This window comes from Trachinotus anak, unplaced genomic scaffold, assembly GCF_046630095.1.
Source record: "Trachinotus anak isolate AG129_WGS33_773 ecotype Australia unplaced genomic scaffold, CSIRO_AGI_Tana_v1 ptg000011l, whole genome shotgun sequence".
Taxonomy (NCBI): domain Eukaryota; kingdom Metazoa; phylum Chordata; class Actinopteri; order Carangiformes; family Carangidae; genus Trachinotus; species Trachinotus anak.
The window spans coordinates 5,079,918-5,106,465 of record NW_027273862.1 but is presented as its reverse complement, the minus strand read 5'-3'; the positions used below and the strand labels follow the sequence as shown (position 1 = coordinate 5,106,465).

The following is a 26,548-nucleotide window of genomic DNA, read 5'->3' as shown; positions in this document are numbered from 1 at the left end:
GCAGAAGAAAGGAATTGAAACCACAGAATGTTTTTCCTGTCTTGACACATGCTGTTGCATGCCTGCTGCATAATGGAGAAAATGAATGAAAGATTATTGACAGCCATCTAGGACATGATTTTTTGTTAAAAATGTAGCAGTCTACATGTTAATACTGGGCTAACTGTGGTGGGAAACCTTTGCAGTAGAGGTTCAGCTGTGAAGAACTTTAAAAAAAAAAGTAGTGGTTCCTTCTGAGGGGTAATTGAGCAGGATGAATGCTTGTTTACATGGGAGACCTGAACCACATCTGAAGGACAGTATTTATTGTCAGTAGGTTTCCTCACTGCTGTAGCGTCCTTGAGCAAACACTGATTTGCAGCTAAAGGAGTGCTGGTCTAGCACTGACCTCTGACCTCCCTGTACAGGGGGTTGTAACAGAAGAGAATATCCCCACTAGGGGCAACACAGGGGGCAAAGATTCTTGAGTTTCATTCTTATCTTATCAACTAGGTTAAATGGCAAGAATTTGTCACTGAGTTTTGTTGCCTGCTTTTACAAACAAGCGTCCTAATTATACAGAAAATCATGTGGGTGACGTGACCTTTTCCTGTGTTATTGATAAGCCTAATGTTCACACCCACATAGAGACAATTTCATTAAAACAGTATGATCCTAATTACGTTAACTCAGTATTTTGTGCTTCTTAACAAGACAGCTTTATTTTAAATACAGTAATGTAGTATAATGGTGCAATCCAATAAATTGCAGCAACTGGCCATTGAAAAAACATGAAGTATCTCAGTGGCTGTGGCCCAAACATTCACCAGCAGCCACCAGTAAAATTCTGTAGCTGGTGAATTAGTCTGCTCTGCAAGTAACCAGTTGTTAAATACTTGTTTTGTTTTATTCATGACTAGCTCTGTGAGATACTGGATGCCCAGGATATGCTGGCAGCAACTAGCCTGTGTGTCGACAACCATCATTAGGTCTCACTGGCAAGACAGATGAATGGAGAGACTTACCAGCCTCATGAATTTCCAGTGCGGTCCATGTTGATATTTTCCAGTGCTTCTGCTGGTTGCTTTTACAGCAAGGCTTCTATTAGAGGGTTATAAGAAGGATTCTGCTATGAAAACTAACACAGTATACAACACTTTATACACACTGTCAGATATCTGTTTTAAAAAGTAGTCAGATAGTGACTCTGTCTTTTTTTGTATTTTTGAACTAATGCATTCCTTGCATTTATAGGATTCTGATGGGACAGTGGAATTGTAGTAGGCTAAACCATAACCTAGAGCAAGTAGCCTCAGTGAGCAACATGATATGCTGACTTGTGCAGCCTATTGACATAAATACCTGAGTGGTCAAAGCATTAGTACCACTGTTAGTGCTGAGTTGGAAATGGCCATTTGGTGTTCTGAAGGCCAAATGTTGCATCATGACATAATCAGGTCAGGGTCAGTATAGGAGATCCTTAGTTGTGTGTGTGTTTGTGTGCCTGTGTGTTTGTGTGTGATAGAGACTGATTGCTCGCTCCCAAGGTAAAGGGTCATTTTTAGAGTCTGTGTTTCCTAGTCTGCTCACACAATAGTTTGAACTTGATGTTCCCCAGGAAATAATTGTGCTATTGTGTTATTTAATTTCTGCTCTAAACCTAATGCAGACCAGGCTAAATAAGCATCAGACCAATGATTGTAAAAGTTTCTGTGTCAGTAAATTAACCTGTTCTACAGGACATTAGATATTGAGTCATTTTATATCTAAAAAAACAAAAAAAAAAAAAAAGGGCCGAAATGGTGTGTAGTCTTTGGTAGCTTTATTCCAACCATGGGAAGGATATAGGGGAGAGATTTGTGTAGCAGTGACACAATCTGCCCTATTCCATGAACTAGAGCTGAAGATGACATAGAGCCATACAACATCTTATTGTGTAATAATCTAGAAAGAATCAAGGATACTAACTTGTGTGTGCTGGGGTTGTGAGGTGTAGTGCTATGAATTTAACAGTTTGTTGTCTGATTCACAGAAAAGGAACTGAACACTAAATGTGTTGTGGAGATGGTGAAGAACCAGACGATCCTCCATCCTTCAGGAACAAACCTTGGCAAAGCAGACTCGAGGTATGTTTGTAGCTTGACTCCATTGAGTGTCCACAGCAGAGATTTATTCTCTTCAACAATCATACTTTGTCTTGGATCATAAATCAGCCATATCTGAACCTACAGACAGAGATATTTTTAGATTAAGTATGGTTGGAACTTTCAGAGAATATAATTATTTCCACTGTCTGTCGCAAATAGACATCCATAGATCTCTTTCAAAATCATGCAGAAAAATGACGCACCAAACCCAACCCAAACTGCCTGAAAATCTTGTTTTTAAGTTTTCTTCAGTATCAGTTATCCAGTCAGTTGCTGTACATCCATGGATGCACTGTAAATAATAACCACTACTGGCTAATTTGGCATACATTTACAGGTGCCAGTTTGCCAAAATGTGAATGGATTATGATGACAGGGCGTGCTGGGGGGTGTTAGTTAGTTTTGGGATTTACAGCTGTGGCTATTTTTTTGTTGTTGCTTTTTTTTCATCCGTATTATGAGTGATAAATGCCCCAGAGATTTTCTTGTGTCCTTTCCTTTAGTGATTCTCAGAAAGCTTGTCTCTGAATTGTGTGGAATGATGTATCTTTTGGCAGGAAGCTGACTAACCAGCTGTTGGGCCTCCTAGAAACAGGTGTATTTCAATTCAAATCACTTGTCACTTGTTTCCCTCTCTTGGCATTTTACCCTGTTTCCATCCTGTTAATCAGCTGCTGTTTGTGAGTATCGGCGGATTGTAGTTGAAGTCTTGAGTCTCTCAGTCCCTGCAGTGCAGGAGGCATTAGAACGTGTTAACTGTGGTTGCACTGGGCACAACAGGAATGTGTGTGAGCATGCACTCAGTGTGTGTCTGAATGAGGGAACATGTCAGTAGTGATCACACCTAGCAAACTGCTGCAACCATAACACCAGGACAACAAACTGAAGTCCCTTTAATGAAAAAGCTCATGTAGTTGAAGTTTTTTGTTTTAGTTAAAAGCAGCCAGCAGGCCATGCTTGACTGCTGACCCACCATCTTGGAGGAAGCCAGCTGTGTCAGAATAAAGATCTCCTTGTGACTGGTTGGGCTGACTGCAGACTGCCAGATCAAAAATGGTGAATAACGTTGGCCTCAGGCTGAGGTTCAGGAGCAGACGACAGCAACAGCAGCATGTGTTTCTGTGTGTGTGTTTGTCAGAGGTGTGTGTGTCTGGAAGAAGCAGCAGCAGAGACTCATGCAGACAGAGACAATTATACATGAAAAGACAGACTCCACTCCGCTCCTCTCCTCCCTCACTCAGTCGGGTCGTAACTCCCCACTGCCTGGCTTCCTCCCTTTTTTCTCAGCTCTTCCGTTTCCGTGGCAACACAGGGGGAGGTTAACTTTGGGTCGCTGTCGGTGACCGTGAAGCCCCTTCCTTGAGCGAGTAGACGATAGATGAGGGTGAAAAACCCTCATTTACTCGAGCATCTGTCGACCATAAACTTCTCTTGGTGACTTTTATGGCGGGGTGAACAAGAGCGAAGCTGTAGTGTCACTCTCTGTCTTTGAGTGACAAAGGAGCGAGGAAGCAGCAGGAGGACGGGCTGACTGACTGTTGCCCTCAGCGTGCAGATGCTGTTTTCACTTTGTTTACATTTATATAGTGTACATTGGAGGATTATCATTTACTGAGCATTTCATTTGGCTGTTACTAGCTGAGAGAGATTGGAGTGGGTGTCTAGAGGAAGTATGCAGTAAAGCTAGGATGTTGCAGGTGCAAGTTGTTTGCTTAAGCTAACTGAGTTACCAGGATGCCCTTTGTTTAAAACTAGGAAGACATATCTCCAGAAAACAACACATAAAAAGGAGAATGCAGCTTCCTGACGAAATCTGCAAAAACTAACTAGAGAGACGTTGAGAGATGTACTCTTATGTAAGCACCGAAACAGCAGTCTATTCCTCAGCAGAGCAGTCTGTACTGAGGAATAGACTGCTGAGAAAAGTATATAAAGTATATGCAATATACAACATTTACGCAGAACAAGGATGGAAGGAAGACTGTTGTTAGATTTACATTTAAGTCCCAGACGGGTACTCAGTCCATAATATTACAGTATCGTGTCTTATCGTCTTCCTGTCTATACAGATGAGCTCTAGGAAGGATGTCTGGGGTCAGAAGTGTGTCAAATGTGTCCCTACCAAATAGATGGAGCAAATAATCCTGAACATGTATAGAGAGGCGAGAGAAGAAAAATAGCACAGGTGAAAGACAATTGTGTATTCTCAGTTGAGGACAGAATAAAATGATCAGCCCTGTTGTCTCAACTTCAGACTGCTGTTAAACATTGAAACATTTCTATTCATCGTCTACTTTTGAAGCTTTACCTGATATGTGTATATTCACCCTCTAGACTCCTAATCTCTGCAGTCAAATGGAAGGCTTTCAAAATGTCTTCACTGCCCTTTTTGTGGGGGTTGTTCCTGAAACTAAAGATTAGTTCTGTTTAAATGTAAACGTAGGATTTTCACCTTCTCTTAGGCTGTCAAAAACAGCTTTCCACCTAAGTAAATGATAAAAGCCACTGCTGTTGATCTGATATCTGCTCACTAAATGCTTCACAGCAGCTAGGAAGTAGAACTTCCATTTGTAAGCGTTGATTGTCTCTGCTGTAGAGCTTACTCCTGGTTAGTAAGTGCTCTCAGAAAAACTGAGTTATTGCTAGATCATGACTCTGGCTGAATGCCCTACAGCTAGTACATAAGCACCAATCTGTTTTTTTCAGTTTTGACATACAGTCCCTATTTATTTCAAATGGAAGCTGTGGCCACTTTTCCCCCTCCTCCTTTTTGCATTCCTACAAGGAAAGCAAGGCAGAGAAATTATCCACGAGGAATTATCCAGGGCAAATGATGGTTAATTACCTCTGGAAGACTAATTTTATAAACATAGTTTAATATATACTGGCGTTTTCTTTGTGGATTGCAGTCATGTTTTCAGGGTTTAACTCAATATCCGAATGCTCTGTATATTGAATGTACATATGACATACGTCTTTTTACCTTCACTTTCTCTTGGTACACATAGAAATAACTGTCTTGTCCACTCAGGCATGGGAGAGAAAAGATCACCTACCACTAAAGCTATACAAGGCCATGTATAGGATTGGTCAAACATGGAGCCTCACACACAATAGCGCTTGTCCACCGAGTGTGTTGATCTAGTCATTGCCGCTCAAGTACAGGCCTGAGCTGCAAGACAAGAATTAATCAGTGAATTTTAATTTGTTAGTTAGAAATATATATTCTATTTTTTATATAGGATTTATTTAAAGATAAAGTTCCACCCACAAGACAAGAAAGCACTAACAAAGTGTTTCTAACGAAGGGGTTGGTGCAACAATTCTTACTTTACTACAAACTAATTAAAAAAGTATCTTGACTTTTCTAACTTAGGCCTGAAGTGAAATTCTTTGTTTTAACAGATCAAAATATCCACCAACTATTTTTGTAGTTGGATTCTCGGCATGAATAATTTGAAAGGACCTCACATCAAGGTCATTTCCTTTTTTATTTTTTTTTTCTTCTGTCAGTTGTGTGTTCTGCTTGTGGGTCTGATTCAGTTTTTCCACCGGCAGCACACACTGGGCAGACCAGATTTAAGTTCCTCACTCTGCCACCCTCAGTGACTCACTGCAGTGGTGACATTAATCTTGTTTTATAAAGTCTGACTATTTTGATTTCTTTAAGCAGTCCTTATAGAGGACAATCAAGTAAACATTAATACTATGATGTATTAGCTCTCTATGCTCTCTGACAGCCACGGTTTACATAGTTTCCTTTATGCTGTCTGGTACTGTAAATCTTACATCTTGCATACATTTTATTTGGTCTCCTTTTTGCTTTTACACCTGCCCTGTCTGAATCACTTTGCAACCTCCAGCGATGCCCTGACCTCTGGAGTTTGAGTTGCAGGACTAGGGCACTGTGTGCTGCTCTGTCTGATAAGCAGATAGCTAACCTCCCTGTAGCCGTGTGGTCAGACACTACAGTTTGCATGATGACCTGAGGCTGTTTGCATTAGCCAGGCGAAGCTGGATGTTGACACACTCTGACAACGATCTGTCTCTTGTCAGATGTCAGTGAGGCAAACACAAGCAGCTTGATTTCCAAGACGATACACAAAAGAGACTGTGCGGGATTGATGTTGGACATTTTTTTCTGTGTGTATCAGCATGCGTGAGGGTGTGTGCGTGGTGTAATTGTGCTCACTAATATCTGTTTTTAGAAGCGAAGGAGCCCCAGTATATTTGTTAATGTAGAAAGGTGATATTTGAATGCAGAGTGAAGTCAAGTGCTTTAACTAGGCCCAGGGTATATCCAAAATTATCACAGGTTTTTAGGTGTAAGTGATGCTGCCACTTAGCAGCAGTTCAAAGTTTTATTTGTCACGTGCCAAGGTACAGTGTACATTAAGCAAAGCAGTGAAATAAGGGTTGGACAGAGGGACTGTGCAAATCTGCAAAAAAATATATATATATTATGAAAAATTTTGCATTTGATAGGAGATATCGTGATTTTTTTTTTTTTTTTTTTTTTTTCATTTTTTATTATGAGCTTGAACAGTCCAGTCAGAACCAACTATGTGGTGGTGGGAGTTTTTAACTGTCCACTAACATAATGACAGGGTTAAAAATTAAGGAAGGTTAGTGTCATTGATCCACAAGCCATCCATGACTCATTTTCTCCAAAGTTTTCCTCCTTTGAGTTGAGATGGTTAGACTTGGTCAGGCTCAGGTAGAGCTGTTGATAGTTAATGCTGCTGGGTTAACAAATGCAATTTAGGAGAAATAAATATATAAAATCACGAACTTCATGAGCTGAGGCATCTGAGTATTGTCATACCAGCTGAACATCATTGATTTCACAAACTATTTTTCAGATCAGATACAGAGGAGAGAATAAAAAGAAATGGCTGTCCCAATGAGGACACTGATTTAATTTTTTTTTTCTTTAACAGAGTTTGTCCTGGCTGCAGTAAGACAATAACAGAGCTGAAATATAAACAAGTCAGTATGGTCCATGACCATAAACTAGTGTAAATGGGAAAAGCATTGGAGTAAGCATTAAGCCTTAACAGTCAAATACTGAAAAGAGTGAAGAGGAAACAACTCACAAATATGTGAATAGCTTACCATAGTCACCAATGCCCACGCATATATGCATATCAGGACCTAGTTACAGTATAACTTTTAGCTCTTTGTAGACTAATTTAGTGTTCATCTTAAAAACAATGAGTGAAATGAGTTCACACACCATCCTCAGGTTAAAGAATGCTCATTCAGTGTACTCTTCCCAGCCACAGTCAGAAATGCCCCACCCTTAGTGAGAAAATGTCTTACTTACATGTGAACTGGTTTGCTGTGGGTGAACCAGTTCATATGTAGAGGGTAAACATTAAACATACAAACTTTTTATATTATATTTTCTAGGTCAGGTTTTCTGTGAAATTTCTGTGAAGAGCTTGTAAGTGAGCATGAGACAGCATGACTATCCAGGGATAAGGTTAATGTGCATCACATGGATTGAAAAACTGAACTGTGTGTATTTGGGTTTTAGTTTGTTCAAGGGGCTTAATGTTGAAGAGACATGCAAATACTTCTTGCATGCTCCATTTGCCATTAGCTTAACATGATCAAAATCTATTAGTGGAGAAATGACTCATGGATATACTGTATGTATGTTTTAGTACTTGTCAGAATGATTATTTTTAGTTTGGTAATATTCAGATTTTATTATCAAGCAAGATTTCAAATAAATATGCTTACCTTTCAGTTTTGAAGTTGAGTTATTTATATATTTATCATATACAGGCGGCTGGATTCATTTATACACAATTGATTTCTCATTGACAGCAGAGGGTAATGAGTAGAAATAGAAGTGAAATAGCACACTGTTTATCTCAATTGCATCGTGTCTGATTGTATCAGGAGTTTGCACGTTGCCTTGTCTTCATGTGTAAAGACTAGGCTTAATTTGATAGTCTTGCAGTCTTGGCATGAATTTTAGGAACACCAAAACACTGATTTGATATCAAAAAATGATCCAGTTTTAAACAAATCTGTTTTAAGGTGACAGCCTGTGTAGTGTTCACAATAAATGACATTTTTCAGATGTGGCAAAAATAATTGGTATCCTTCCGCTTGAAAAAGAACAACAAAACTTTCTCTGAAATAAGTTGAAACTGACAGAGGTAATTGGTATCCAATATTCTCTATTCTATATATTTAATAGAACAGATTCATTGCTTTTGGTTTTTGATGTAATATATTATTTTAAATGATACAACAAATGAACATTTGGACACTTAACCTGAAGCCACTCTAATCAAACACATTTTGTGCCTTCTAATTAGACGTCTGCAAGTCTCAGCTGGTGGCTTGGATCACTCTTCTTGAGCAAACTGCTCATAGCTAGGGATGGGAAATAATAATATTTTATTGATACCAATGCCATTATCCATTCTACTTGTCAATCTGATGCTTTGTTAGTTTCTTTAACATCTCCTGATCAGTTTTCTGTGTGGACAAAAAGTAGGCCTACCACATGTTTTCAGCATCAATGCAACTGTTTTATTATCTCTGAATCTGAACACAGGCTGGAGCCCTGAGAGCTAGGTGTAGCAACAGTCTCTCCGTCATCATCTAAAATGGATGAAATGAGAGAATATTTGTACAGCATTTGTTTTCATTTCGGTTTTATTAGTAAGAAAAAATCAGCTAATCCTGTCTAATGTTATTATAACACAGAATATTTGCCCTCGGTTACAGACGTGCTGCTCAGTTGGGAAGCAGTTAAACTCGTGCTTAGAGTGTCAAATGCATGGCATTCCTGGAATTTAAGCCCATCTTGCATAGATAGATGTGTCAGTAATTTGCTGGCGTTTCCACCACTTACCATTTTACAGACATTATACAGGTTGAGAATTTACTTGGCCTGGTGGGTGAAGCAGTGTGTGACAGTGTGTGGATGCAGTTTAGAGGGGGAGAGTGTAACCCAGATTATTTTCTGTAGCTACAATTTATGGATGTCCCCTAAACATTCCCAAAAATGAATTGGTTTGAAAAGAGTGATTTTATCTACCTCGAACAGTCTTAATCAACCTGGGTGGGTTGTGTGAGTAGAGCCTGTGTATTGGTATACACTGCATTACACCTAGCACTGTCATCATCTTTGTGAAATGAAGCCATGCTTTGGATTGTTCCTTTGTCTCAACCATGACTCCTTGTTGCAATTTTCCAGCAGCTGAGACGCATGAGCTTGATGTTACTGTTTTGCAGGAAAAAAAACATGCTTGCATAGATGAAAGGAATTAAGCATGGGCACATATGATTCTGATGTTCAAACAAAATAGCTTTTAATTTTAGCACTTTACTCTTTACTTTTACTTTACTTTAGCTCTTGCAGAGTTATATGTATCGTTCGCTTTAAGACTGGAACCTACAGTTTGTGTCTGTAGGAGGATATGCATAGGCCGTCTATTCTACATCTGTCATTTTCACTGTATGTGAAGACCTATTGTCATATTCCATGTTAGTCAGTATGTGCTGAATTCAAGCCTGTTACATCTCCTGTTGTCCTGTGCCATCAGTATGTTTCAGCTTAACATTCCAGTCTCAGGCCCATCCTCTTTCCTCCCTAACCCCCCCTGGCTACCTTCAGCCTCCTTTCTATCCTCCATTCCTCATTCCTCTCTACACAGCCGTGAATGGTACAGTCCCAGAGAGGAAAAAAAAGAATGCAAGAACAGTAGAGAAAGACAGAGGAGGGGAAAAGCAGCCATGCATTAAGTTATTTTTTAAATGACGGTGATCAGAGCAGAGGAGCAGGCCGAAGGGAGGAGGGACGAATAGAAGTGTGTGAGGACCGAGGGAGGCGGGTTCACAGCTCTCCTGACCGCCTCATGCTCCCTTCTCATTGGTCAGGGGGGCCCCTAGCTTCATTAATAGGCGTTTTACTAGAAGACATGGGTGACCCTTCTCGCCTGCAGCCTTTGAAGCAACCATGACAGCTGTCATCACTACGTACGTCAAAACCTGTCATGCTGATTTCACCCCTAAAGTGTTTGATGATATGACCGTAGGGAGATGGCAGGCATGGAGGTTGCTCAAAAGACCCTGAGAGGATATCTAGAAATCAGGGATTCACAAACAATTAAATGAATACATGTTGCATTAGTGTTTCCAGTTGGACAAGATTTTGTGCCAGACAAGGTGATGATCTTTTCTTCGTATATTACAAGAATAACTTGCTTTTAACTCAGTTTTTCCTACCGTTTAGACCGTGAAAACCCTCTCACATACATTTAGAACATCCTCACTGACTGCTGGACATCTTGTGGACTCCAGAGCAGTACCATGGAGAAATGTCTGTGCTGTTTAGAGGTGTTTCCAATTTTGTCCTGGATTGAAGAGCTACTTCAGTTCAATTCAGTTAGGCAGCAGATGAGGATTACTCTGCATGTATTTGCTCTGTTGTGCGCAGCAGTGGAACATCAGTGAAATATGAAGTGTAACATATTTGACTGGATACTAGCTGGTTTGCACAAGAGCTGCAGCTTTGGCGGTTTATAAAGAATGTGCATGGGTAAAAGGAAACAGGTGTGTGAGTGTCTGTGTGTGTGTGTGTTTCTATCTCTGTGTGTGTTCCTATACTTGTACCTATTGAGGGCATTTTTTTGATGTAGCTTAGTGCTCAAGGTCAGGGTTGGATATGGTGTCAGATCAGGTATTTGGCACTGATAGTCAGCATTACTAAGAAATGGAATGAATGTACTCGAGGGTCCTCATGAGTATAGAAGTCAGTGTCTGTCTGTCTGTCTGTCTGTCTGTCTCTGTGTGTGTCTGTGTGTGTGTGTGTGTGTGTGTGTGTGTCTGTCTCATCGCTGGGGCTTCATCATCTGACTTTACGCAGCTCTCACACTGACAGCTGCCCCCACTCCGTGGGCAGAGCGCGCAATCCATAGATGGCGGAGGAGGATGACAAGAGGTTTCTGGTAGTGAAAAATAAGAAGAGACGAGCAGAAAAGGACATAACTTTTTAGTCTTTGGAGAAAATGTTTTTATAGAAAAACTGACAGGAGATGATTTATATTTCATGATATATAATAAAATTCATTAGAGCCCTACAGGAGGAACAAAACGTGAAAGTCTCCTTTTACATGGCCTGTTCAAGCAGGAATGTAGTGCCTATATTCTGCCTCACCATAGTGAGGGGTCTCCTTCAAGGCAATATATCAGGATCTCTGTTTGAAAGAGGCTAAACAATACCATGGTTATGTATTCTGTTCCCTCAGGGACCGCCAGTCCCAACAGTGTCATATTGCAGTAAGCTTATTTGATTAAAGCGCATACCAAATGTTAATACTGTAATAACAGCTGGCATTTCACATTCATGAGAAAACAAATTTGTTTTGTTATTCTCTTTTATTCTATACACAAATTACATGGCATTAGCAGAAGTAAATTGTGATCATACAGAACACAGTGACTTGGAAATAACTGCCCCTCCAGTCAGTGTCACTGTTTTTATGCTACCAACTATATGCTTAAAGCACATCTTAATGATTTTACAGAGAAGCAGACTACTTTTCTTAAGGCTCGGTTTAAAAATAATGGACAGGTAAGATATAGTTCATCAGCCATGTTGTGGCACTTCTCATAAAAATCATGATGGTGTTCATTTAAATGCTGACATGTCAATAGTTGTTATGTGGATGGTGTGGATTTTCCACTCAGGAGCATGGTGTCAGTTTCCCTGACAGATTTCCCAGACTCAGTTAAAATGTATCGGTGTTGGTGTTGTGCTGATTTGACTTTTTATTTATCTTCCTTGTATCTTTTATGTCCAGTGGGTTAAAACAAATGCTGTGTTTACAGGTAGACTGATGCTGCGCTTGGCAGCAGAACAAGCTGATCACTACTGAATGAGTGGGTGCCAGGTAGTCAGGATGTTGAATGAATTAATGGTAATTAATGTTTATGCAGGGGCCCAACCTGTGCCCTTTATAAATGTGATGTTTTAGATGTGATCAGTGTGATATCTAATACCAGGCTCTGTGCTGTTCCATCTTTTGAATACAGATAAGAAGCAAATAATCTTAAGATGTCAAAAGGTTGAAATCCCCAGGCAGCTGCAGTATTAATGAAACCACTAGATACAGCTTGGTGACATATTCTTTTACACAAAGAAAAAATACTGTACACCTTAGATTTATGCACAGCCATAAGCATGTATAGCAGCGATTTATGTTATTGTTTTATTGTTTAAATAGCTTTTTAATTTTATAACATGATTGTTAGAATTTGATTGGCCTGTTCTGGTCAGCTCTGACATTTGCTTGTATGCAGAGATAGCCAGATGGAGTGACTGTCTGTGTGGTGAGGAGATCAGTTTTAAAGGACATGGCTGTTGGCTAAATGCACATAATATGGACGTGTTTGCCTGTGGGTTCATGTGTGTAGTGAGTGAGATTGCATGCACATGTGTTTCCCTACTTTTCCTCTAGAAGATCATGTAGATATTGAGGGCAGTTCCCCCCTTTTTTCAAATGTCAAACATTCAGAGGCATTTTTTTCACATGTCTGTTAATTTTTGTGTGTGACCTCGACACAGTAACCCCTCTACAGCACCATTTGATTCCACCACACACCATCTCAGCCCTGTGCCAACTTTACTACCAACCCCCTCCACCACACAGTCACCCCCACACACAGACATTCCCACAACAATTCACCAAGTCCCAGAGATTTTTTTTTTGTCTCCCCAAGCTGTCAAATATGAATGCCTACCCTGACATCCACAGGCATTCACCCTTACCAAATCCCTTGAGAAGTTGGTTTTGATGTGCGACAAACAAGATGTAAACAAGCTGCATACACGCACAAGGTTGATCAAATCACTACGAGTGAAAACAAGAAAAACATGTGGCCATCAGCTCTGGCTTTGTCTTTGTCTCCATGTCTGTCTCCAGTCGGTTAGTTTCAACTTAGGACACATGATGTTTGTAAAAAATACTGTTAGACAGACAGCTATATAAATGATTTCCACTCTCAGTTTGGAACAGCATGAGCCAGCATTCGGAGTATGTGGACTCTACATGGCTAACACACTTCATCCTCTCTAACATGTACACTAAATGTCATTTATCTCTCTTTCCACATGTTCATGTCGACTTTGACCCTCCCAATATCATCAGGAGTCAGTCCAAGGTAACGGCACACACACACAAACATACACAGACTTTTGAGCTAATTCCATGCTTGTGAATCATCTCTGTGTTAAACAAAGAAGCCGCTGTATTTCCTTGACTCAGTCAGTGAACTGTGTGCAGCCGTACAGGCAGTGAAACAAAGTAATGATTTGTAAAAACAATTTTTGCCAGCAGAATCTTGTTTAATTTATTGATTTTAAATCCTCAAGGAATCTTGGTTGCTGGGCGGCTGTGTGTTTATTTTCTGTTTTTTGCTAACTTGCTTTATGTTGATATTTGCCAATAAAATCTTTTTATGTCACCTAAGAAAATTCCCAGACTATCACACACAAAACACATGACACTTAAAGTACACTATGCTTACAGTATAGTATGTTGACTGATGTTAGCCGTAAACATACTAGTTACTAAGTTAACATTGAAATGTAATTGAATCCAACATTAGTAACTGGTAAATGCTAATTCTAGATTTTTGAACATAGAGTGTTGAACATAACATTTCACTCACCACTGTTCAAAGTGAAAATCTTTACATTAGCATCGCTGTGTTACAACAAGCCATAGATGTTTTCTCTGTGTGTCTCTCATGCTGTTATTTTGGCATTTCCAGGTCTTTGCCTATGATTACTGTTTCTGGTCCATGGACGAGACGGATAAGGAAAGATTTGCAGGTTAGCTTATTAACCAAGATCCAGTTAACATTTTTCACATTTTATCACCAAACTACTTTGGTATTTCAGTCATTCCAGATGTTAAATTGAGAATGTACACAGTTGCACAGAATGATACGCTCTGTGTGTTTGTGTGTGTGTGTGTTTGTCCCCAGGGCAGGAAGTGGTGTTCCAGTGCCTTGGGGAAAGTCTTCTCTGCAACGCCTTCCAGGGCTACAATGCCTGTATTTTTGCCTACGGACAAACTGGTAAATGATGTGATGGTGTGATGTCAATATGCACTAAGTTGCCATTTTAGTAGGTACAGTACACATAGCTAAAACATATGCAGTCTAAAGCTGTTCACTGCTGATTCAGCTATTTCTGTTTTTTCCACTCCATTTATATCAATGAGGTTACCCTACTTAACATAACATTATAATCTTCATGAGGAAACCGGCAGCTTTGTATTTTATAATCAAGCCAGTTACATGACTAAAGGAGCTGGACACAATAAATGAACAATTTCTTTGTACTTTTAATAGCAAAGTGCCCTTGAGCGTTTTGTGTAATGGTAAAGAGGAGTGTCAGTGTGGATGTGTTGTGGCAAGAAGCTTGGAAAGCCTCCTCCCTCCAGCTTGAACAAAATACCAAACCTCAGATGCAGTTTATAACAGAAAGCAGAAACCGAAATACAAACACACCTTAACAACGTTGCACAAACGATGTAGGTACCTGCAATGGTTAAAATAAGTGTCTGTTCTGCCAGAAAAGCATAAGACTGATGATAATGATGTAACATTTCAATAAACAAGTTAGAGCTGATAAATGAGGCCCATCGTCTACACAAGAGTCAAGATGAGTTGTACAAAATATGAGGCTGACTCAGAGGGAGCGGCATACTAACTCAAATTCTGTCATAATGTAATACTTTCACACCTGTTAACTACTAAATTTACAAGAAACCTCAAGTACCACCATTACCTCACTTCCGAGTGTGCATGTGTGTGTTTGTGTTGTATACAGGTTCAGGAAAGTCGTACACAATGATGGGTTCGGGGGACCAGCCAGGTCTGATTCCCCGCCTGTGCAGTGCTTTGTTTGAACGAACTCAGAAGGAACAGCGGGAGGAGGAGAGCTTCACTGTTGAGGTTTCCTACATGGAGATCTATAACGAGAAGGTCCGGGATCTGCTCGATCCCAAAGGGTATGACCTTAACCTAATCTTCCACTACTTTCACATATGCGTTCGTATTTACTTTCCCTTGCACGAGCCAAAGTCCCCAAAGAGACAACGTTGAAGTGTTGACTTACAATCAGGTTAAATTCATTTGCAAATGCACACCATTTGGACATGGGTTTCATCACCCAGAGTTAGGCAGGAACGGACATTAACCTTAAATTTATGTTGTCTATATGTGTTCTGTCTTTATAATCCAACCTCTTGGCTAAACAGCCAGTATCTTCAGTATTTTCAGTTCTAAACTTGTTGGTGGAAAAGAGCAAGTCAGAGGTTGATTCTGGTATCACCAGCAGCTGTGGCCAGTGGATAAAAGGATTATCACTCTGCCCTGCAGTCACTGGTGGAGGCCAGTTCATGTCCAGCAGGTCAGCAGTAAATCAGGGGCACAGGCTTGTGTCTGCTGCCCCAGACAACATAACCTTTGACCTTCACTCACTACCTGACCTTTAACCTCAGTAAAATGGGCCAAAGAGGAGAGGACCATCTGACAGCCATATGGGCTTTGCTGTGGAGCAGAGAATGATGAAGCTCTCAGGCCTGGAGCAAGTTTAAATCAGAGTCAGAGGTGCAAGTGCTAACAAAGTCTGCATGACCTGGGGAAAGTTGTAGTGGTCCCCAGAACTAGCTGAGTCTATATTTCCATCCATGGTAATGCATTGTGTAAATTGTGTTTTAGCAAGAGGGACATTACTGTTTGTCTGTTTTTTATTCTCTGTTTAGGGGCAGACAAACTCTGAGAGTGAGGGAGCATAAAGTTTTGGGCCCCTACGTGGATGGTCTGTCTCGACTAGCTGTGGCCAGCTACAAGGTAAACATATTTATCTTAAATGGTGATTTTAAGTTTTTGCCATTCTTTTATGCCAGTTTCACTGATACATCCACTCATACCCCTAACATCCACTGGACACTGCTGTATCACATTTTGGCTGATCACACATGGGTTTGACTTTCATTCCCTCTAACTTTGATCTTTAAACTTTGGGTAATTGTAGCAGTGTTACTCACATGATGGCAGCAGTCAGTTTAGTAGTCCCACCAATCACACTGGGGAGAAGTTAGTTCTAAACGTATTAGAATTAGTAACATTTTGTAGTTTAGGTCAGGCTTTTGCAAGAGATACAAAGACACTGTTTGTAAATTAAAATGGTCACCAAATATGTACACATACATCGTACATCAAACCAAGTCATCTGTATAATGAATCTGCAGTATGAAAAAGCAATTCTGCACATAGCAGCAAAATGGGAGGAGATGAGTATTACTCGTATATCAATTATGTGATTTCTGCTGTTCTGACAGGACATTGAGTCTCTAATGTCAGAGGGGAATAAGTCTCGGACCGTGGCTGCCACCAACATGAATGAAGAGAGCAGTCGATCGCATGCTGTCTTCAACATCATCCTCACACACACTCTCAAGGACTTGCAGTCTGGGGTAAGATACAACTACACAACTACACAACTACACATAAACACGAGCTGGGGTAAGGCACTTGACTTAACCCATGGGATTTGTTTAGGATTACTCTGAGAATATAATCAGAAATTCAAACTGAAGATGTTGCGGGCTAAGTGCAGAAACACTAAATCAGAACTGATGACTGTAGATGTGATTGCTGTTGAAAGCAGCAAGAGCAGAGATGCTGTTTGAGATAGGGTAGCTCAGGATGTGTGGTGGATTTCATTTAACCACCAATTATCTGTAAATGTAAAGGTCCACTTGATCATTAGTGTGCTTGCTTCATGGCCACCACGGGGGGGGGGGGGGGGGGGCTGGTATAGTCACTGGGGGTGTGGCTTGCTACTGCCGCAGTTGGTGCTTCGAGGATTGTTGTGGTTCTGTTGTCCCAGAAGCCATCTGTGTGTGTAATTTTGTGCACTTTGACTGGGCAAACAGTGACTGGCAAGTTTTTGATCAGCTGCTGCTGCCAGTGGGTGATGTCAGCTCAGCTGTCTGACCAGGCTCTCAGAAAATACCTAAATGACTAATTGTCCAACCTCACTGACCCACTTATCCTCTACTGTTCCTTGCTCTTATAGCAAGACAGACTTGCTGCTAGTGAATCCAGTTAATAATTCACAGGCATGACTGTGAGTTCGTCAGCTGATACAGGCAGCTCTGTTTTCAAGACACACCCAGGGTCAGTCACTAAGTTGGTCAGTCAGTCAGTATGTTCATCGAGCAAACAGCCAACACATAGACTGTGCAGTCACTGAGTGAATCACTAAGCTGACGTGTCCTGTAACTGCATGAGTCAGTTCTTTATTTTTCTTTGTTGCTTTTTTTATTTTATTGTCTCCTCTTTCTAAATTAAAAAATTAAATAGACCAGTTATATTTCAAATTACATGGAACTCATTTTTGATCAGTTCAAACCCCCCCCCCCCCCCCCCAGACCAGATACCAGCTCATTTCCGATGTTCGCAGCCTGTATAGCCATTCTATGTGCTGTGCTGGTTGTTTAGTTTTTATTATGATTGGCTGTTTTTATATTCCACTTGTCGCTTGGTGGTATGGTTGTGATGAGGGCTGTTGGATCGGTTTGTAAAGTGCAGAGGAAGTGCTGCACACAGTATGCAAAAAACCTTTTACACAATAGTCGATAAGTAGACTGCTGAACAATGAAACGATGTCCTCAGGGCAGTGAGAAACAGTAGTTACAGTATCAACCAAGCGTACGTAAGGCCCAGAGTGTTGGCTAAATACTAGTATGTATATAAACAACCAAATATCTATTTTAATTCAATGCTTTCAATGTAAAAAATGTAACCTGAGGATATAAAATGATCATATAAAAAAAAAAAAAAAAAATATATATATATATATGTATATATATATATATATATATATATATATATATATATATATATATATATATATATATATATATATATATATATATATATATATATATATATATATATATATAGTATATATATATATATATATATATATATATATATATATATATATATATAGTATATATATATATATATATATATATAGTATATATATATATATATATATATATAGTGTATATATATATATATATATATATAGTATATATAGTATAGAGTATATATAGTATATATAGTATAGAGTATATATAGTATATATATATATATAGTGTATATATAGTATATATATATATATATATATATATATATATATATATATATATAGTGTATATATATATATATAGTGTATATATATATATATAGTTTCCCCTCAGTAAAGGAAGTCTGATGCATGCAAACATTTACTTCACCATGGCTCTTTAATACATTTATTAAGTAGCTTCTCATCATCTGCAGCTTTATAGGGATACTGACTTTAGATCAGAGCATTAGAGTTCGTCTGCACCCTCTAATGACTCAGCCAGTGTTGGTGGTGGAGGCTGATGAAGGGATGATGAAGGGACACCTATTACTGGTGGCAAAATCACTCAGTGTTGGTAGAGTCATTGTGAAACTCAACGGCTCATCACAGGATTTCCTTTCAGTAGCGTGCCCTGCTCTGACACTACACTGTAAGTTCAGCCAGTTTGCACTTTGGCCTGATTAACTGCATTAACCCTCAGTTGTTTGCTATTTTGATCCCTGCCTCGCTAACTCCAGACAAGCCTTGGTAACAATGTCTAGTGTAGGGCACAGTTAAAAAAGTATTCTAGGTACTTTTTCACAATGAAATCTACTAGACTGTTTACCATGTGTGGTAAAGTGTTGATGCCCTGACACTTGTTCTATGCTGGTACCTCAAAGCTGCCAAGGCTGACAAGCTGTATGTGCTTCCTGCTGATCTGGTTATTGACTCAGGTATCAACTCTCCTGGTCACAGAATCCCTTATTAAGCAAGAAGATGCCACAGGATGCCTTTTCACTATTTCTCTAGCACAGATATATTAACAGGTAAATAAGAATAGGATATAATAAGAGTGTTGTAATGCTCAACACTGTTAATAAAAACACAGAGACATACACATGGGCATTAAAAAAGAAAGTAGAGTTGGTTTACTGGTGTTTCTTTCTTACCCTGCCAGGTAAAAGGACCTTGCACTGTACATTACAATCTGGTCACTGATTATTGCAACAAGGAGCTGTAATTATTGAATTACACTGACTTCCTACTATATGAGCTGATGTTCACACTCACCAGCTTTGCCTCCCCTCTCTCTCTTTGACTCTTGATAATGTATTCACAGTTTAATGCCTAAAATTAAAAATTAAAAAAAACACTTTGATCTATTTATGGATCTCAGTGTTTGCTCAGTTTTACAGATACACATCTCTTATTTGTTTAAGAATTTGCTTTACTCTAGGAGATTAGAAGCTGTACTGGCCAGACACTGATACCTATCAGTGCTCCCTCAGGTTTATCTCTGTGAGTCTCATGACTGGGTCTTTTCAGGATTCATGTCTTGCCTTTGCTTTATCTGCGATTCTAATGTTGTGAGATGAAACTTTTGAGAAGTACATTCAAATGTTTAAAATTAAAACTATTAATTGCCAATGACAAGGTTGCCTTTGTTTTCTCAGCACAATGGAAACCCCCTTGCACCCATAATACTCGTTTTACACTATTCTCCTTTCCTAACACAGCACTCTTGCAAAATTTGATATTTAAAAACAAAACAATAGGTTTCAGTACGCAACAGAATGAGATGTGGGTGACTTTGGTTGCGATGTTCCACTGCAGGAACTTTTGAAGGGGATCAAGAAACTTTTGAGGAACTTGGGAACTTAACCCATGTTCTGAGCGGAGGAACCAGGGACTACATTTAGTTCCTGTACAATAGTTTCAAGTGCTAAAAAGGTTCCCTCACCCAGAGTCGTACTTTTTAGGAATTTCGGGGGCAGGATTTCTGTCCACTGTCCATTGCTGGTTGTTTAAACACAGATCCTGCTGCTTTTACTCTACTATACTCTACTATTGATATTAGAATGAGGATCAAACATTTCTTTTTCTTGTAGTTTATTAATTTCAAAAACAAAGTTAGGCTTAGCTGTTGCCTTCCTGACTCATTTTAATAGAAGAGAAAGAGAAACAGTGCAAATGAGCTGATAACACAAGGGAACAAATGAGACCGAGGGAGTGGGGGTGGTTAAGAGAGCTAGAGAGTGATTTGCTGATTTGTTTCATTAAACAGAAATGAATAACAATCTGGAGTCTCATTTTCCACCTCTGCATGTCTCCTTTTCACTCATTGATTGTATATAACTCACACAGTGTCATGCAGCAGTAAAGTCAAACAACAGGACGACCCCTAGTTGTTGTTTTCTCGTGCGTGAAAGCTACGTTTCTAATGCTGCTGTGGTTTTGTTTTTTAATCCATCATTTCTTCAGAAGCAGTGCAAATGAACAAAAGGCACTTTTAGTTCCTAGTTTAGTTCCTTTGGTTCAATAGTTACTGGAACGTTCTGGGGCCTTAGTACTCATGAGACTTGACTTAAATTTCTAATTTTAGTCAGAGCTGTGACTGTGTTACTTTAACTTCTATAATTCCACAAGTAAATGAATGTAAGGAGGTTAAATGTCAGAAGTCACAGGGTTGTTATTCTTGTGGATACTTTCTGTTTCATAAGGACTCACACCATGATATTGCTAATTTTTCAGCTTTGTTATTGTCGTTCTGGTGACCTTGGACCTGGAAAGAGCAGAAACTGGAGACAGACAAGTAGTTGGAGAAGTACTGTGTCTGAACAAGTCCACTGTGGACACAGAGGACTGGATCTGCTGGCATTCTGCTTTGGTTGCAGGTGTACATCAGGTGTTACATTCAGCTTTGTCAGCTACTGGCTTGTCGCGCTTGGCCTGGAGTGGCTCTGTCCTAGTACAGATGGGAATGTGATATCCATATCCTCAACAGCTGTTGGAAAGGCACAGAGAGAACCTGTCAACGAGAGACTGAAAGACGGGAAACCAAAGTCTTACAGGGCTTTTTGGACTCCTGTGTTTGCTCCCATGTGAAAGACATTGAGAAGGTCTACTGAGCAAGAATGGACTAAAGCATCCAGCCCATATTCACTCAACAGCAAACTGATGAGCTGAGGTCTCTGATAAAGCCAAACACCTTGTTGTTCGTCACCGTGTTGTCTGTTGCTCTGAGGCCTCTAAATCAGGACAATACTCACTTGAAAGCTGTTGAAAACCCAGCATGTGATTGCCTTGATGTGGAGCCTCTTTGGTGATTAATGCGCCATCACAGATTTGTCAGACCTCATGTGCATTTACAGTCCAGCTTTCAAGAATGTCAGCAGATCTAGATCGACAGAAAGTGTGGCTCTAGGATATTTGTATGTCCTTAGACCAGGCTGGACATTGCAGTGCTCTTTGCCAGATGGAGAAGAAAAGATGGTTGCATTTATCAGTGTGAAGGCTGCAAGGCTACTGCTACTGCAACATTTCCATCCACCATTGAAACTACATGATGCTGTTAGCTACAGAACAAACAGGACATCATCCGATGACAGTAACATTTATGGCTGCCTTTATTGCTTTGAGTAACATGCTTGCCATATGTCAGTTTCAAGTTTGTTGGTATAATTCTTTATGGACGGTGTTATTTATTGTTTAATATTGCCTGTTGTAACCAGAAAGTATGAAAAGGGACAAAGTCTGAGCAAACTTTACCATGTGTGTAAGATTTTCCACCAAGGTGAATAGAAAGCTGCCTAGTTTAACATGTGGACAGAAAAAGTTTGCAGTTTGCAGTTACAGAAAACACAGCAAAACTGTCAGTTTAACCATTCTCTGTAACAAGTGAGATAATAATCTGACTTTCTTTCTGTTTCTCTCTGTGTCTCTAGACGAGTGGAGAAAAGGTGAGTCGGTTGAGTCTGGTAGACTTGGCTGGAAGTGAGCGAGCAGCAAAGACTGGAGCAGCAGGGGAACGGCTGAAGGAGGGAAGCAACATTAACAAGTATGCAAAAGCAGTCAGATGGAAATACACAAACCAGGTTGCTAACTTGAATCTGAACCCAGATTGTTACAAATGTTTTACCCTGGCAGTATTTCATTTGTTTCATAAGAATTTGAGGTTAACGTTTTTTGTAATTTGCACTTTAAGCTGTAAATGTGTTAGAAAGCATAAACACTACAGCACAGCTCTGTTGTTTTTGTGAATTTGGTGCTATTTACTTGCATTTAGTCAGACTGTAGCAACTTAATTTTCACTCTGATCCCTTGAAACCCCTTGAAAAAGCAGTCAGGCACAGAAACAGACAGAGATGCACACGTAATAAAGCAGGGACCAGCTGACACCAACCCATGAACAGGTACATGAAATAAAATGGAAAGCACTCGTCATCTGTCGTGTTTTTGTGTGTATGTGTGTGTTTAGGTCTCTGACTACGCTGGGTCTGGTGATCTCAGCTCTGGCTGAACAGGGAACTGCCAAGAACAAGACCAAGTTTGTCCCTTACAGAGACTCTGTTCTGACATGGCTGCTGAAGGTACGTACACGGTAAACATGCATGTCTGCCAGAGACAGAGTAAAATCATTCTCTCATGCATCATCTCTATTTTCTGATAAAAGAATACCACTGTTTTCATCATTTCTCCCTCCCTGCTTCTCTCATCACTTCGTTTCCAGGACTGTCTGGGAGGCAACAGTCGCACAGCAATGGTTGCAACTGTCAGTCCAGCTGCAGACAACTATGAGGAGACGCTGTCAACGCTGCGTTATGCCGACCGAGCAAAGAACATTGTCAACCATGCTGTGGTTAATGAAGACCCCAACGCTCGCATCATCAGGGAGCTCCGAGAGGAAGTAGAGAAACTGCGAGTACAGCTGACACAGGCAGAGGTGGGACATGTTAGAAATTTTAGAAATGTGTGAATGTAAAAATCTCTCCTTTCCCTTCCTCTCATCTGCTGTTTTTTCTCCAGTCTTTGAAGGCTCCAGAGCTGAAGGAGCGTCTGGAAGAGTCTGAGAAGTTGATTCAAGAGATGACCATCACCTGGGAGGAGAAGCTCCGCAAAACTGAGGAGGTTGCACAGGTAGGACACACAAAGGCTGTGAAAATTGAATGATTAAATAGATTATCTGCATTTTCCCCATCACTTAGATATTGGATCATACAATATCTACATTGGATCAACACACTGTGTAAGAGTGATGTTTGTCTTTGTGTGTTTGTAGGAGCGTCAGAAGCAGTTAGAGAGTTTGGGTATTTCTCTCCAGTCCTCAGGGATTAAAGTTGGAGATGACAAGAGCTTTCTTGTCAACCTTAACGCAGATCCTGCACTCAATGAACTGCTGGTGTACTACCTGAAGGTACATACACACCTTGTTGTTCATGCTTAATTCTTTGTTATTAATTCTCTTATTTACACAGAATACCAAGCAATAATATCGCTATGATTTGATTTACCATCTATGTTTGACACAGCTTACAGTGCCTCTGCCCTCTAAACATAACATCTCAACTCAGCTGCCGCAAAAAATCTTTACAGATTCACACTGTCTGGATAATACAGACTGAAGTTTCATTTTAATATCTAATTGGCTGAGTGGGCATCAATTGTCATCTGATTGACAGTGTAAAGCTGTGGAAAACAGTGTTTGTGTGTTGGGAAACCTCAAGAGAGGAATCAAAACAGTTATACCAAATCTGAAAACATAAAACTACTTTAAAGAAGAAATAAGTTAGTGTTTGATGGAGTAGATCAGCCTTGTGTGTAGGTTTTACTGCAGAAAGCATGACTTGGTCAAATTTTTTTGTTTGTATAATTCTTAGTTGATAACATCTTGTAATATTTTAAATGTTGTGTCTCAGGAACACACAAAGGTGGGCTCAGCAGACTCTCAGGACATCCAGTTGTGTGGGATGGGTATCCAGGCAGAGCACTGTGTCATCGACATTACAGCAGATGCTGCCGTTATTCTCACCCCCTGTCGCAACGCTCGGTAAGTTACTCTACCATAAGAGAGCCAGGCTGAGTGTGGAGCAGCTAACTGAGTGTAGCTGTGTCAGAAGAGCAACGCATCAACACTGCCAGGATGAAGAATTCTTTTACCTACGGAGACATTGATACAATCCTAATGTCAGTGCTGTTTTCATTGTGTTATAGAACATGTGTTAATGGTTCTCCAGTAACCAGCGCTCTGCAGCTTCACCATGGCGACCGAATCTTCTGGGGAAACAACCACTTCTTTAGGTAATTTTATACAAACCCTGAATGTTTATATGTTGTTTGTAATTTTCAATATTCTAATGCTTTTCATAGTTTTTCATATAGAATATTAGGAACTATTCCAGTTGCACATGCTTTCTTTTATATACATTTATTTTAGTTTTTATTAAACACAACCAGTTCTTCTTATGTTTCTCAAATTTTCAGTGTGTTCTGTACCACACAGGAATTATTAAAGATGTAGCAAATATTACCTAATTGCTGAAAATTAGACTATAGCAAAATAACCTAATGATACCAAAGATGAGTTAACAAATCGGACATCTTACCTGCAGGATCAACCTTCCTAAGCGGCGCTCTCGGGGCACAGAGGATGAGGAGGGTGAGGGTGGTGTAATGAAGAACAGTAGCAGCAGCGAGCAGCTGGATGCAGATGGTGACACAGCCAGCGAAGTGTCCAGTGAAGTCAGTTTCTCATACGAGTTTGCCCAGACAGAGGTCATGATGAAAGCCCTGGGCAATAATGGTAAGGAGGCATTAGGTAAATTAAATCTCTATGTACTGACAGAGCATCAGTTTGTTTATATGGCTGCGTCTCTTTTCTGACTCATCTCTTTATGTCCTGTCAGATCCCATGCAGGCAGTCCTCCAGTCTCTAGAGAGGCAGCATGAGGAGGAGAAGCGCTCTGCTCTGGAGCGTCAGAGGCAGATGTATGAGCAGGAACTCCAGCAGCTTCGCAAAAAGCTAAACCCAGACCGCCTGTCCACAGGCCCCTCTGGAGCACCAGCACCTGGCCAGCAAGGTCCAGGCCAGCAGTCTCACTACCGCAGCCTGGAGAGACTCAGTATGGGAGGGATGAGCCATTCAACCAGCGCTCAGAGCAGACTGAGGCAGTGGAATGAGGACAGGTGAGATTGTCTGTGAGTCTCTAAGTATGTGTATGCTTGCTGTGTTGATACCAATGCAAATTTAACATTTCATCTTCCCATCTCTCCCCTGATACCTCCTGCAGGGAGGTGGTGTTGGTGAGGAGTCTGAGAAGGTTGAGGGAGCAGATAGTGAGGGCAAACCTCCTGGTGCAAGAAGCCTGTTTCATCGCTGAGGAGCTGGAGCGACACACTGAGTACAGAGTCACTCTGCAGATCCCATCAGACAACCTCAACGCAAACCGCAAGGTCTCACACACAAACATGAACACTCTCATATACAGATCTCCTGTTTTCTGTTTTAATCATAGTCCATAAAGTAATTATATCTGTGTGTCTGTGTGTATCTGTGTGTGTGTGTGTGTGTGTATGTAGAGGGATGCTGTGCTCAGTGAACCAGCCATTCAGGTTCGGCGTCGTTGTCGAGGGAAACAGATCTGGAGCCTGGAGAAGATGGAGAACCGCCTGGTGGACATGAGAGAGCTGTACCAGGAGTGGCAGGACTACCACCTCCATCACCATGACAACCCAGTGAGTTGGCTTGACAACATTGCCATGTCAGTGACCCTGTCTGGTCACTATGACAACACCATCAGTAAGCATGAGTGCACAAATACAGTATATGACTGAGGACATACCCTTTGGGCAACTTTTGGAATCATAAATAACGATAGTAACACTTTTGATGCTGATGTGATTAAAACATGCTCAAATTTAATTTTGGTAAAGATGTTCTTCTTTTTCCTTGTCTAGGTAATGCGCTCATATTTCCGTCGAGCTGACCCATTCTTTGATGAGCAGGAAAACCACAGTCTGATCGGCGTTGCCAACGTCTTCCTCTCCTGTCTCTTCTACGACGTCAAGCTGCAGTATGCTGTTCCCATCATCAACCAGAAAGGAGAGGTAGGGAGTTGCATACTGTTATAATCAAAAACATTAAAAATGTAATTCTTGTATCCCATTATACTCTAAATATCTCAGTCAGGTAGAACTTTATTCTGTCTTTTTAGTCCATTGCTCCTCCTTCATTCCCATCTTCCTGTCATAACTTAACAGTAAAATCAATAAGGAATTCATACTTTTCAATGGATTAACAATTAACTAGACTTGATTTATTGTGAATTTGACTAGTGCTTTTTGTTGTGGTTTCTAAAACCCACCAGCTAATTCCTTTAACATAAAATACCAAAACCTCTAGGGAAGGTAAAAGAGTTCAAAAGACAATAGGATGAGTAACTGTTAAATCTGACATTCACCGGCTGACATCTTCCACACT

General features: G+C 40.3%; 1 protein-coding gene across 7 annotated transcripts in view; it reads left to right on the top strand.

The window, feature by feature from the left end:
- The window catches only part of LOC139628167 (kinesin-like protein KIF13B), a 45,091-nt gene that overhangs the window by 5,192 nt on the left and 13,351 nt on the right, over nucleotides 1-26,548 (top strand). For all 7 annotated transcript variants that reach the window (XM_071489566.1, XM_071489564.1, XM_071489562.1 and 4 more), the window contains 19 exons: nucleotides 2,012-2,105; nucleotides 13,304-13,316; nucleotides 13,929-13,989; nucleotides 14,145-14,237; nucleotides 14,995-15,175; nucleotides 15,932-16,019; nucleotides 16,511-16,645; nucleotides 22,017-22,129; nucleotides 22,550-22,661; nucleotides 22,802-23,014; nucleotides 23,098-23,208; nucleotides 23,351-23,485; nucleotides 23,988-24,118; nucleotides 24,283-24,369; nucleotides 24,681-24,871; nucleotides 24,975-25,254; nucleotides 25,359-25,521; nucleotides 25,648-25,803; nucleotides 26,026-26,175. In XM_071489566.1, coding sequence (XP_071345667.1) covers nucleotides 2,012-2,105; nucleotides 13,304-13,316; nucleotides 13,929-13,989; nucleotides 14,145-14,237; nucleotides 14,995-15,175; nucleotides 15,932-16,019; nucleotides 16,511-16,645; nucleotides 22,017-22,129; nucleotides 22,550-22,661; nucleotides 22,802-23,014; nucleotides 23,098-23,208; nucleotides 23,351-23,485; nucleotides 23,988-24,118; nucleotides 24,283-24,369; nucleotides 24,681-24,871; nucleotides 24,975-25,254; nucleotides 25,359-25,521; nucleotides 25,648-25,803; nucleotides 26,026-26,175 — 2,507 coding nt within the window. The remainder of the gene's footprint in view (nucleotides 1-2,011; nucleotides 2,106-13,303; nucleotides 13,317-13,928; nucleotides 13,990-14,144; nucleotides 14,238-14,994; nucleotides 15,176-15,931; nucleotides 16,020-16,510; nucleotides 16,646-22,016; nucleotides 22,130-22,549; nucleotides 22,662-22,801; nucleotides 23,015-23,097; nucleotides 23,209-23,350; nucleotides 23,486-23,987; nucleotides 24,119-24,282; nucleotides 24,370-24,680; nucleotides 24,872-24,974; nucleotides 25,255-25,358; nucleotides 25,522-25,647; nucleotides 25,804-26,025; nucleotides 26,176-26,548) is intronic.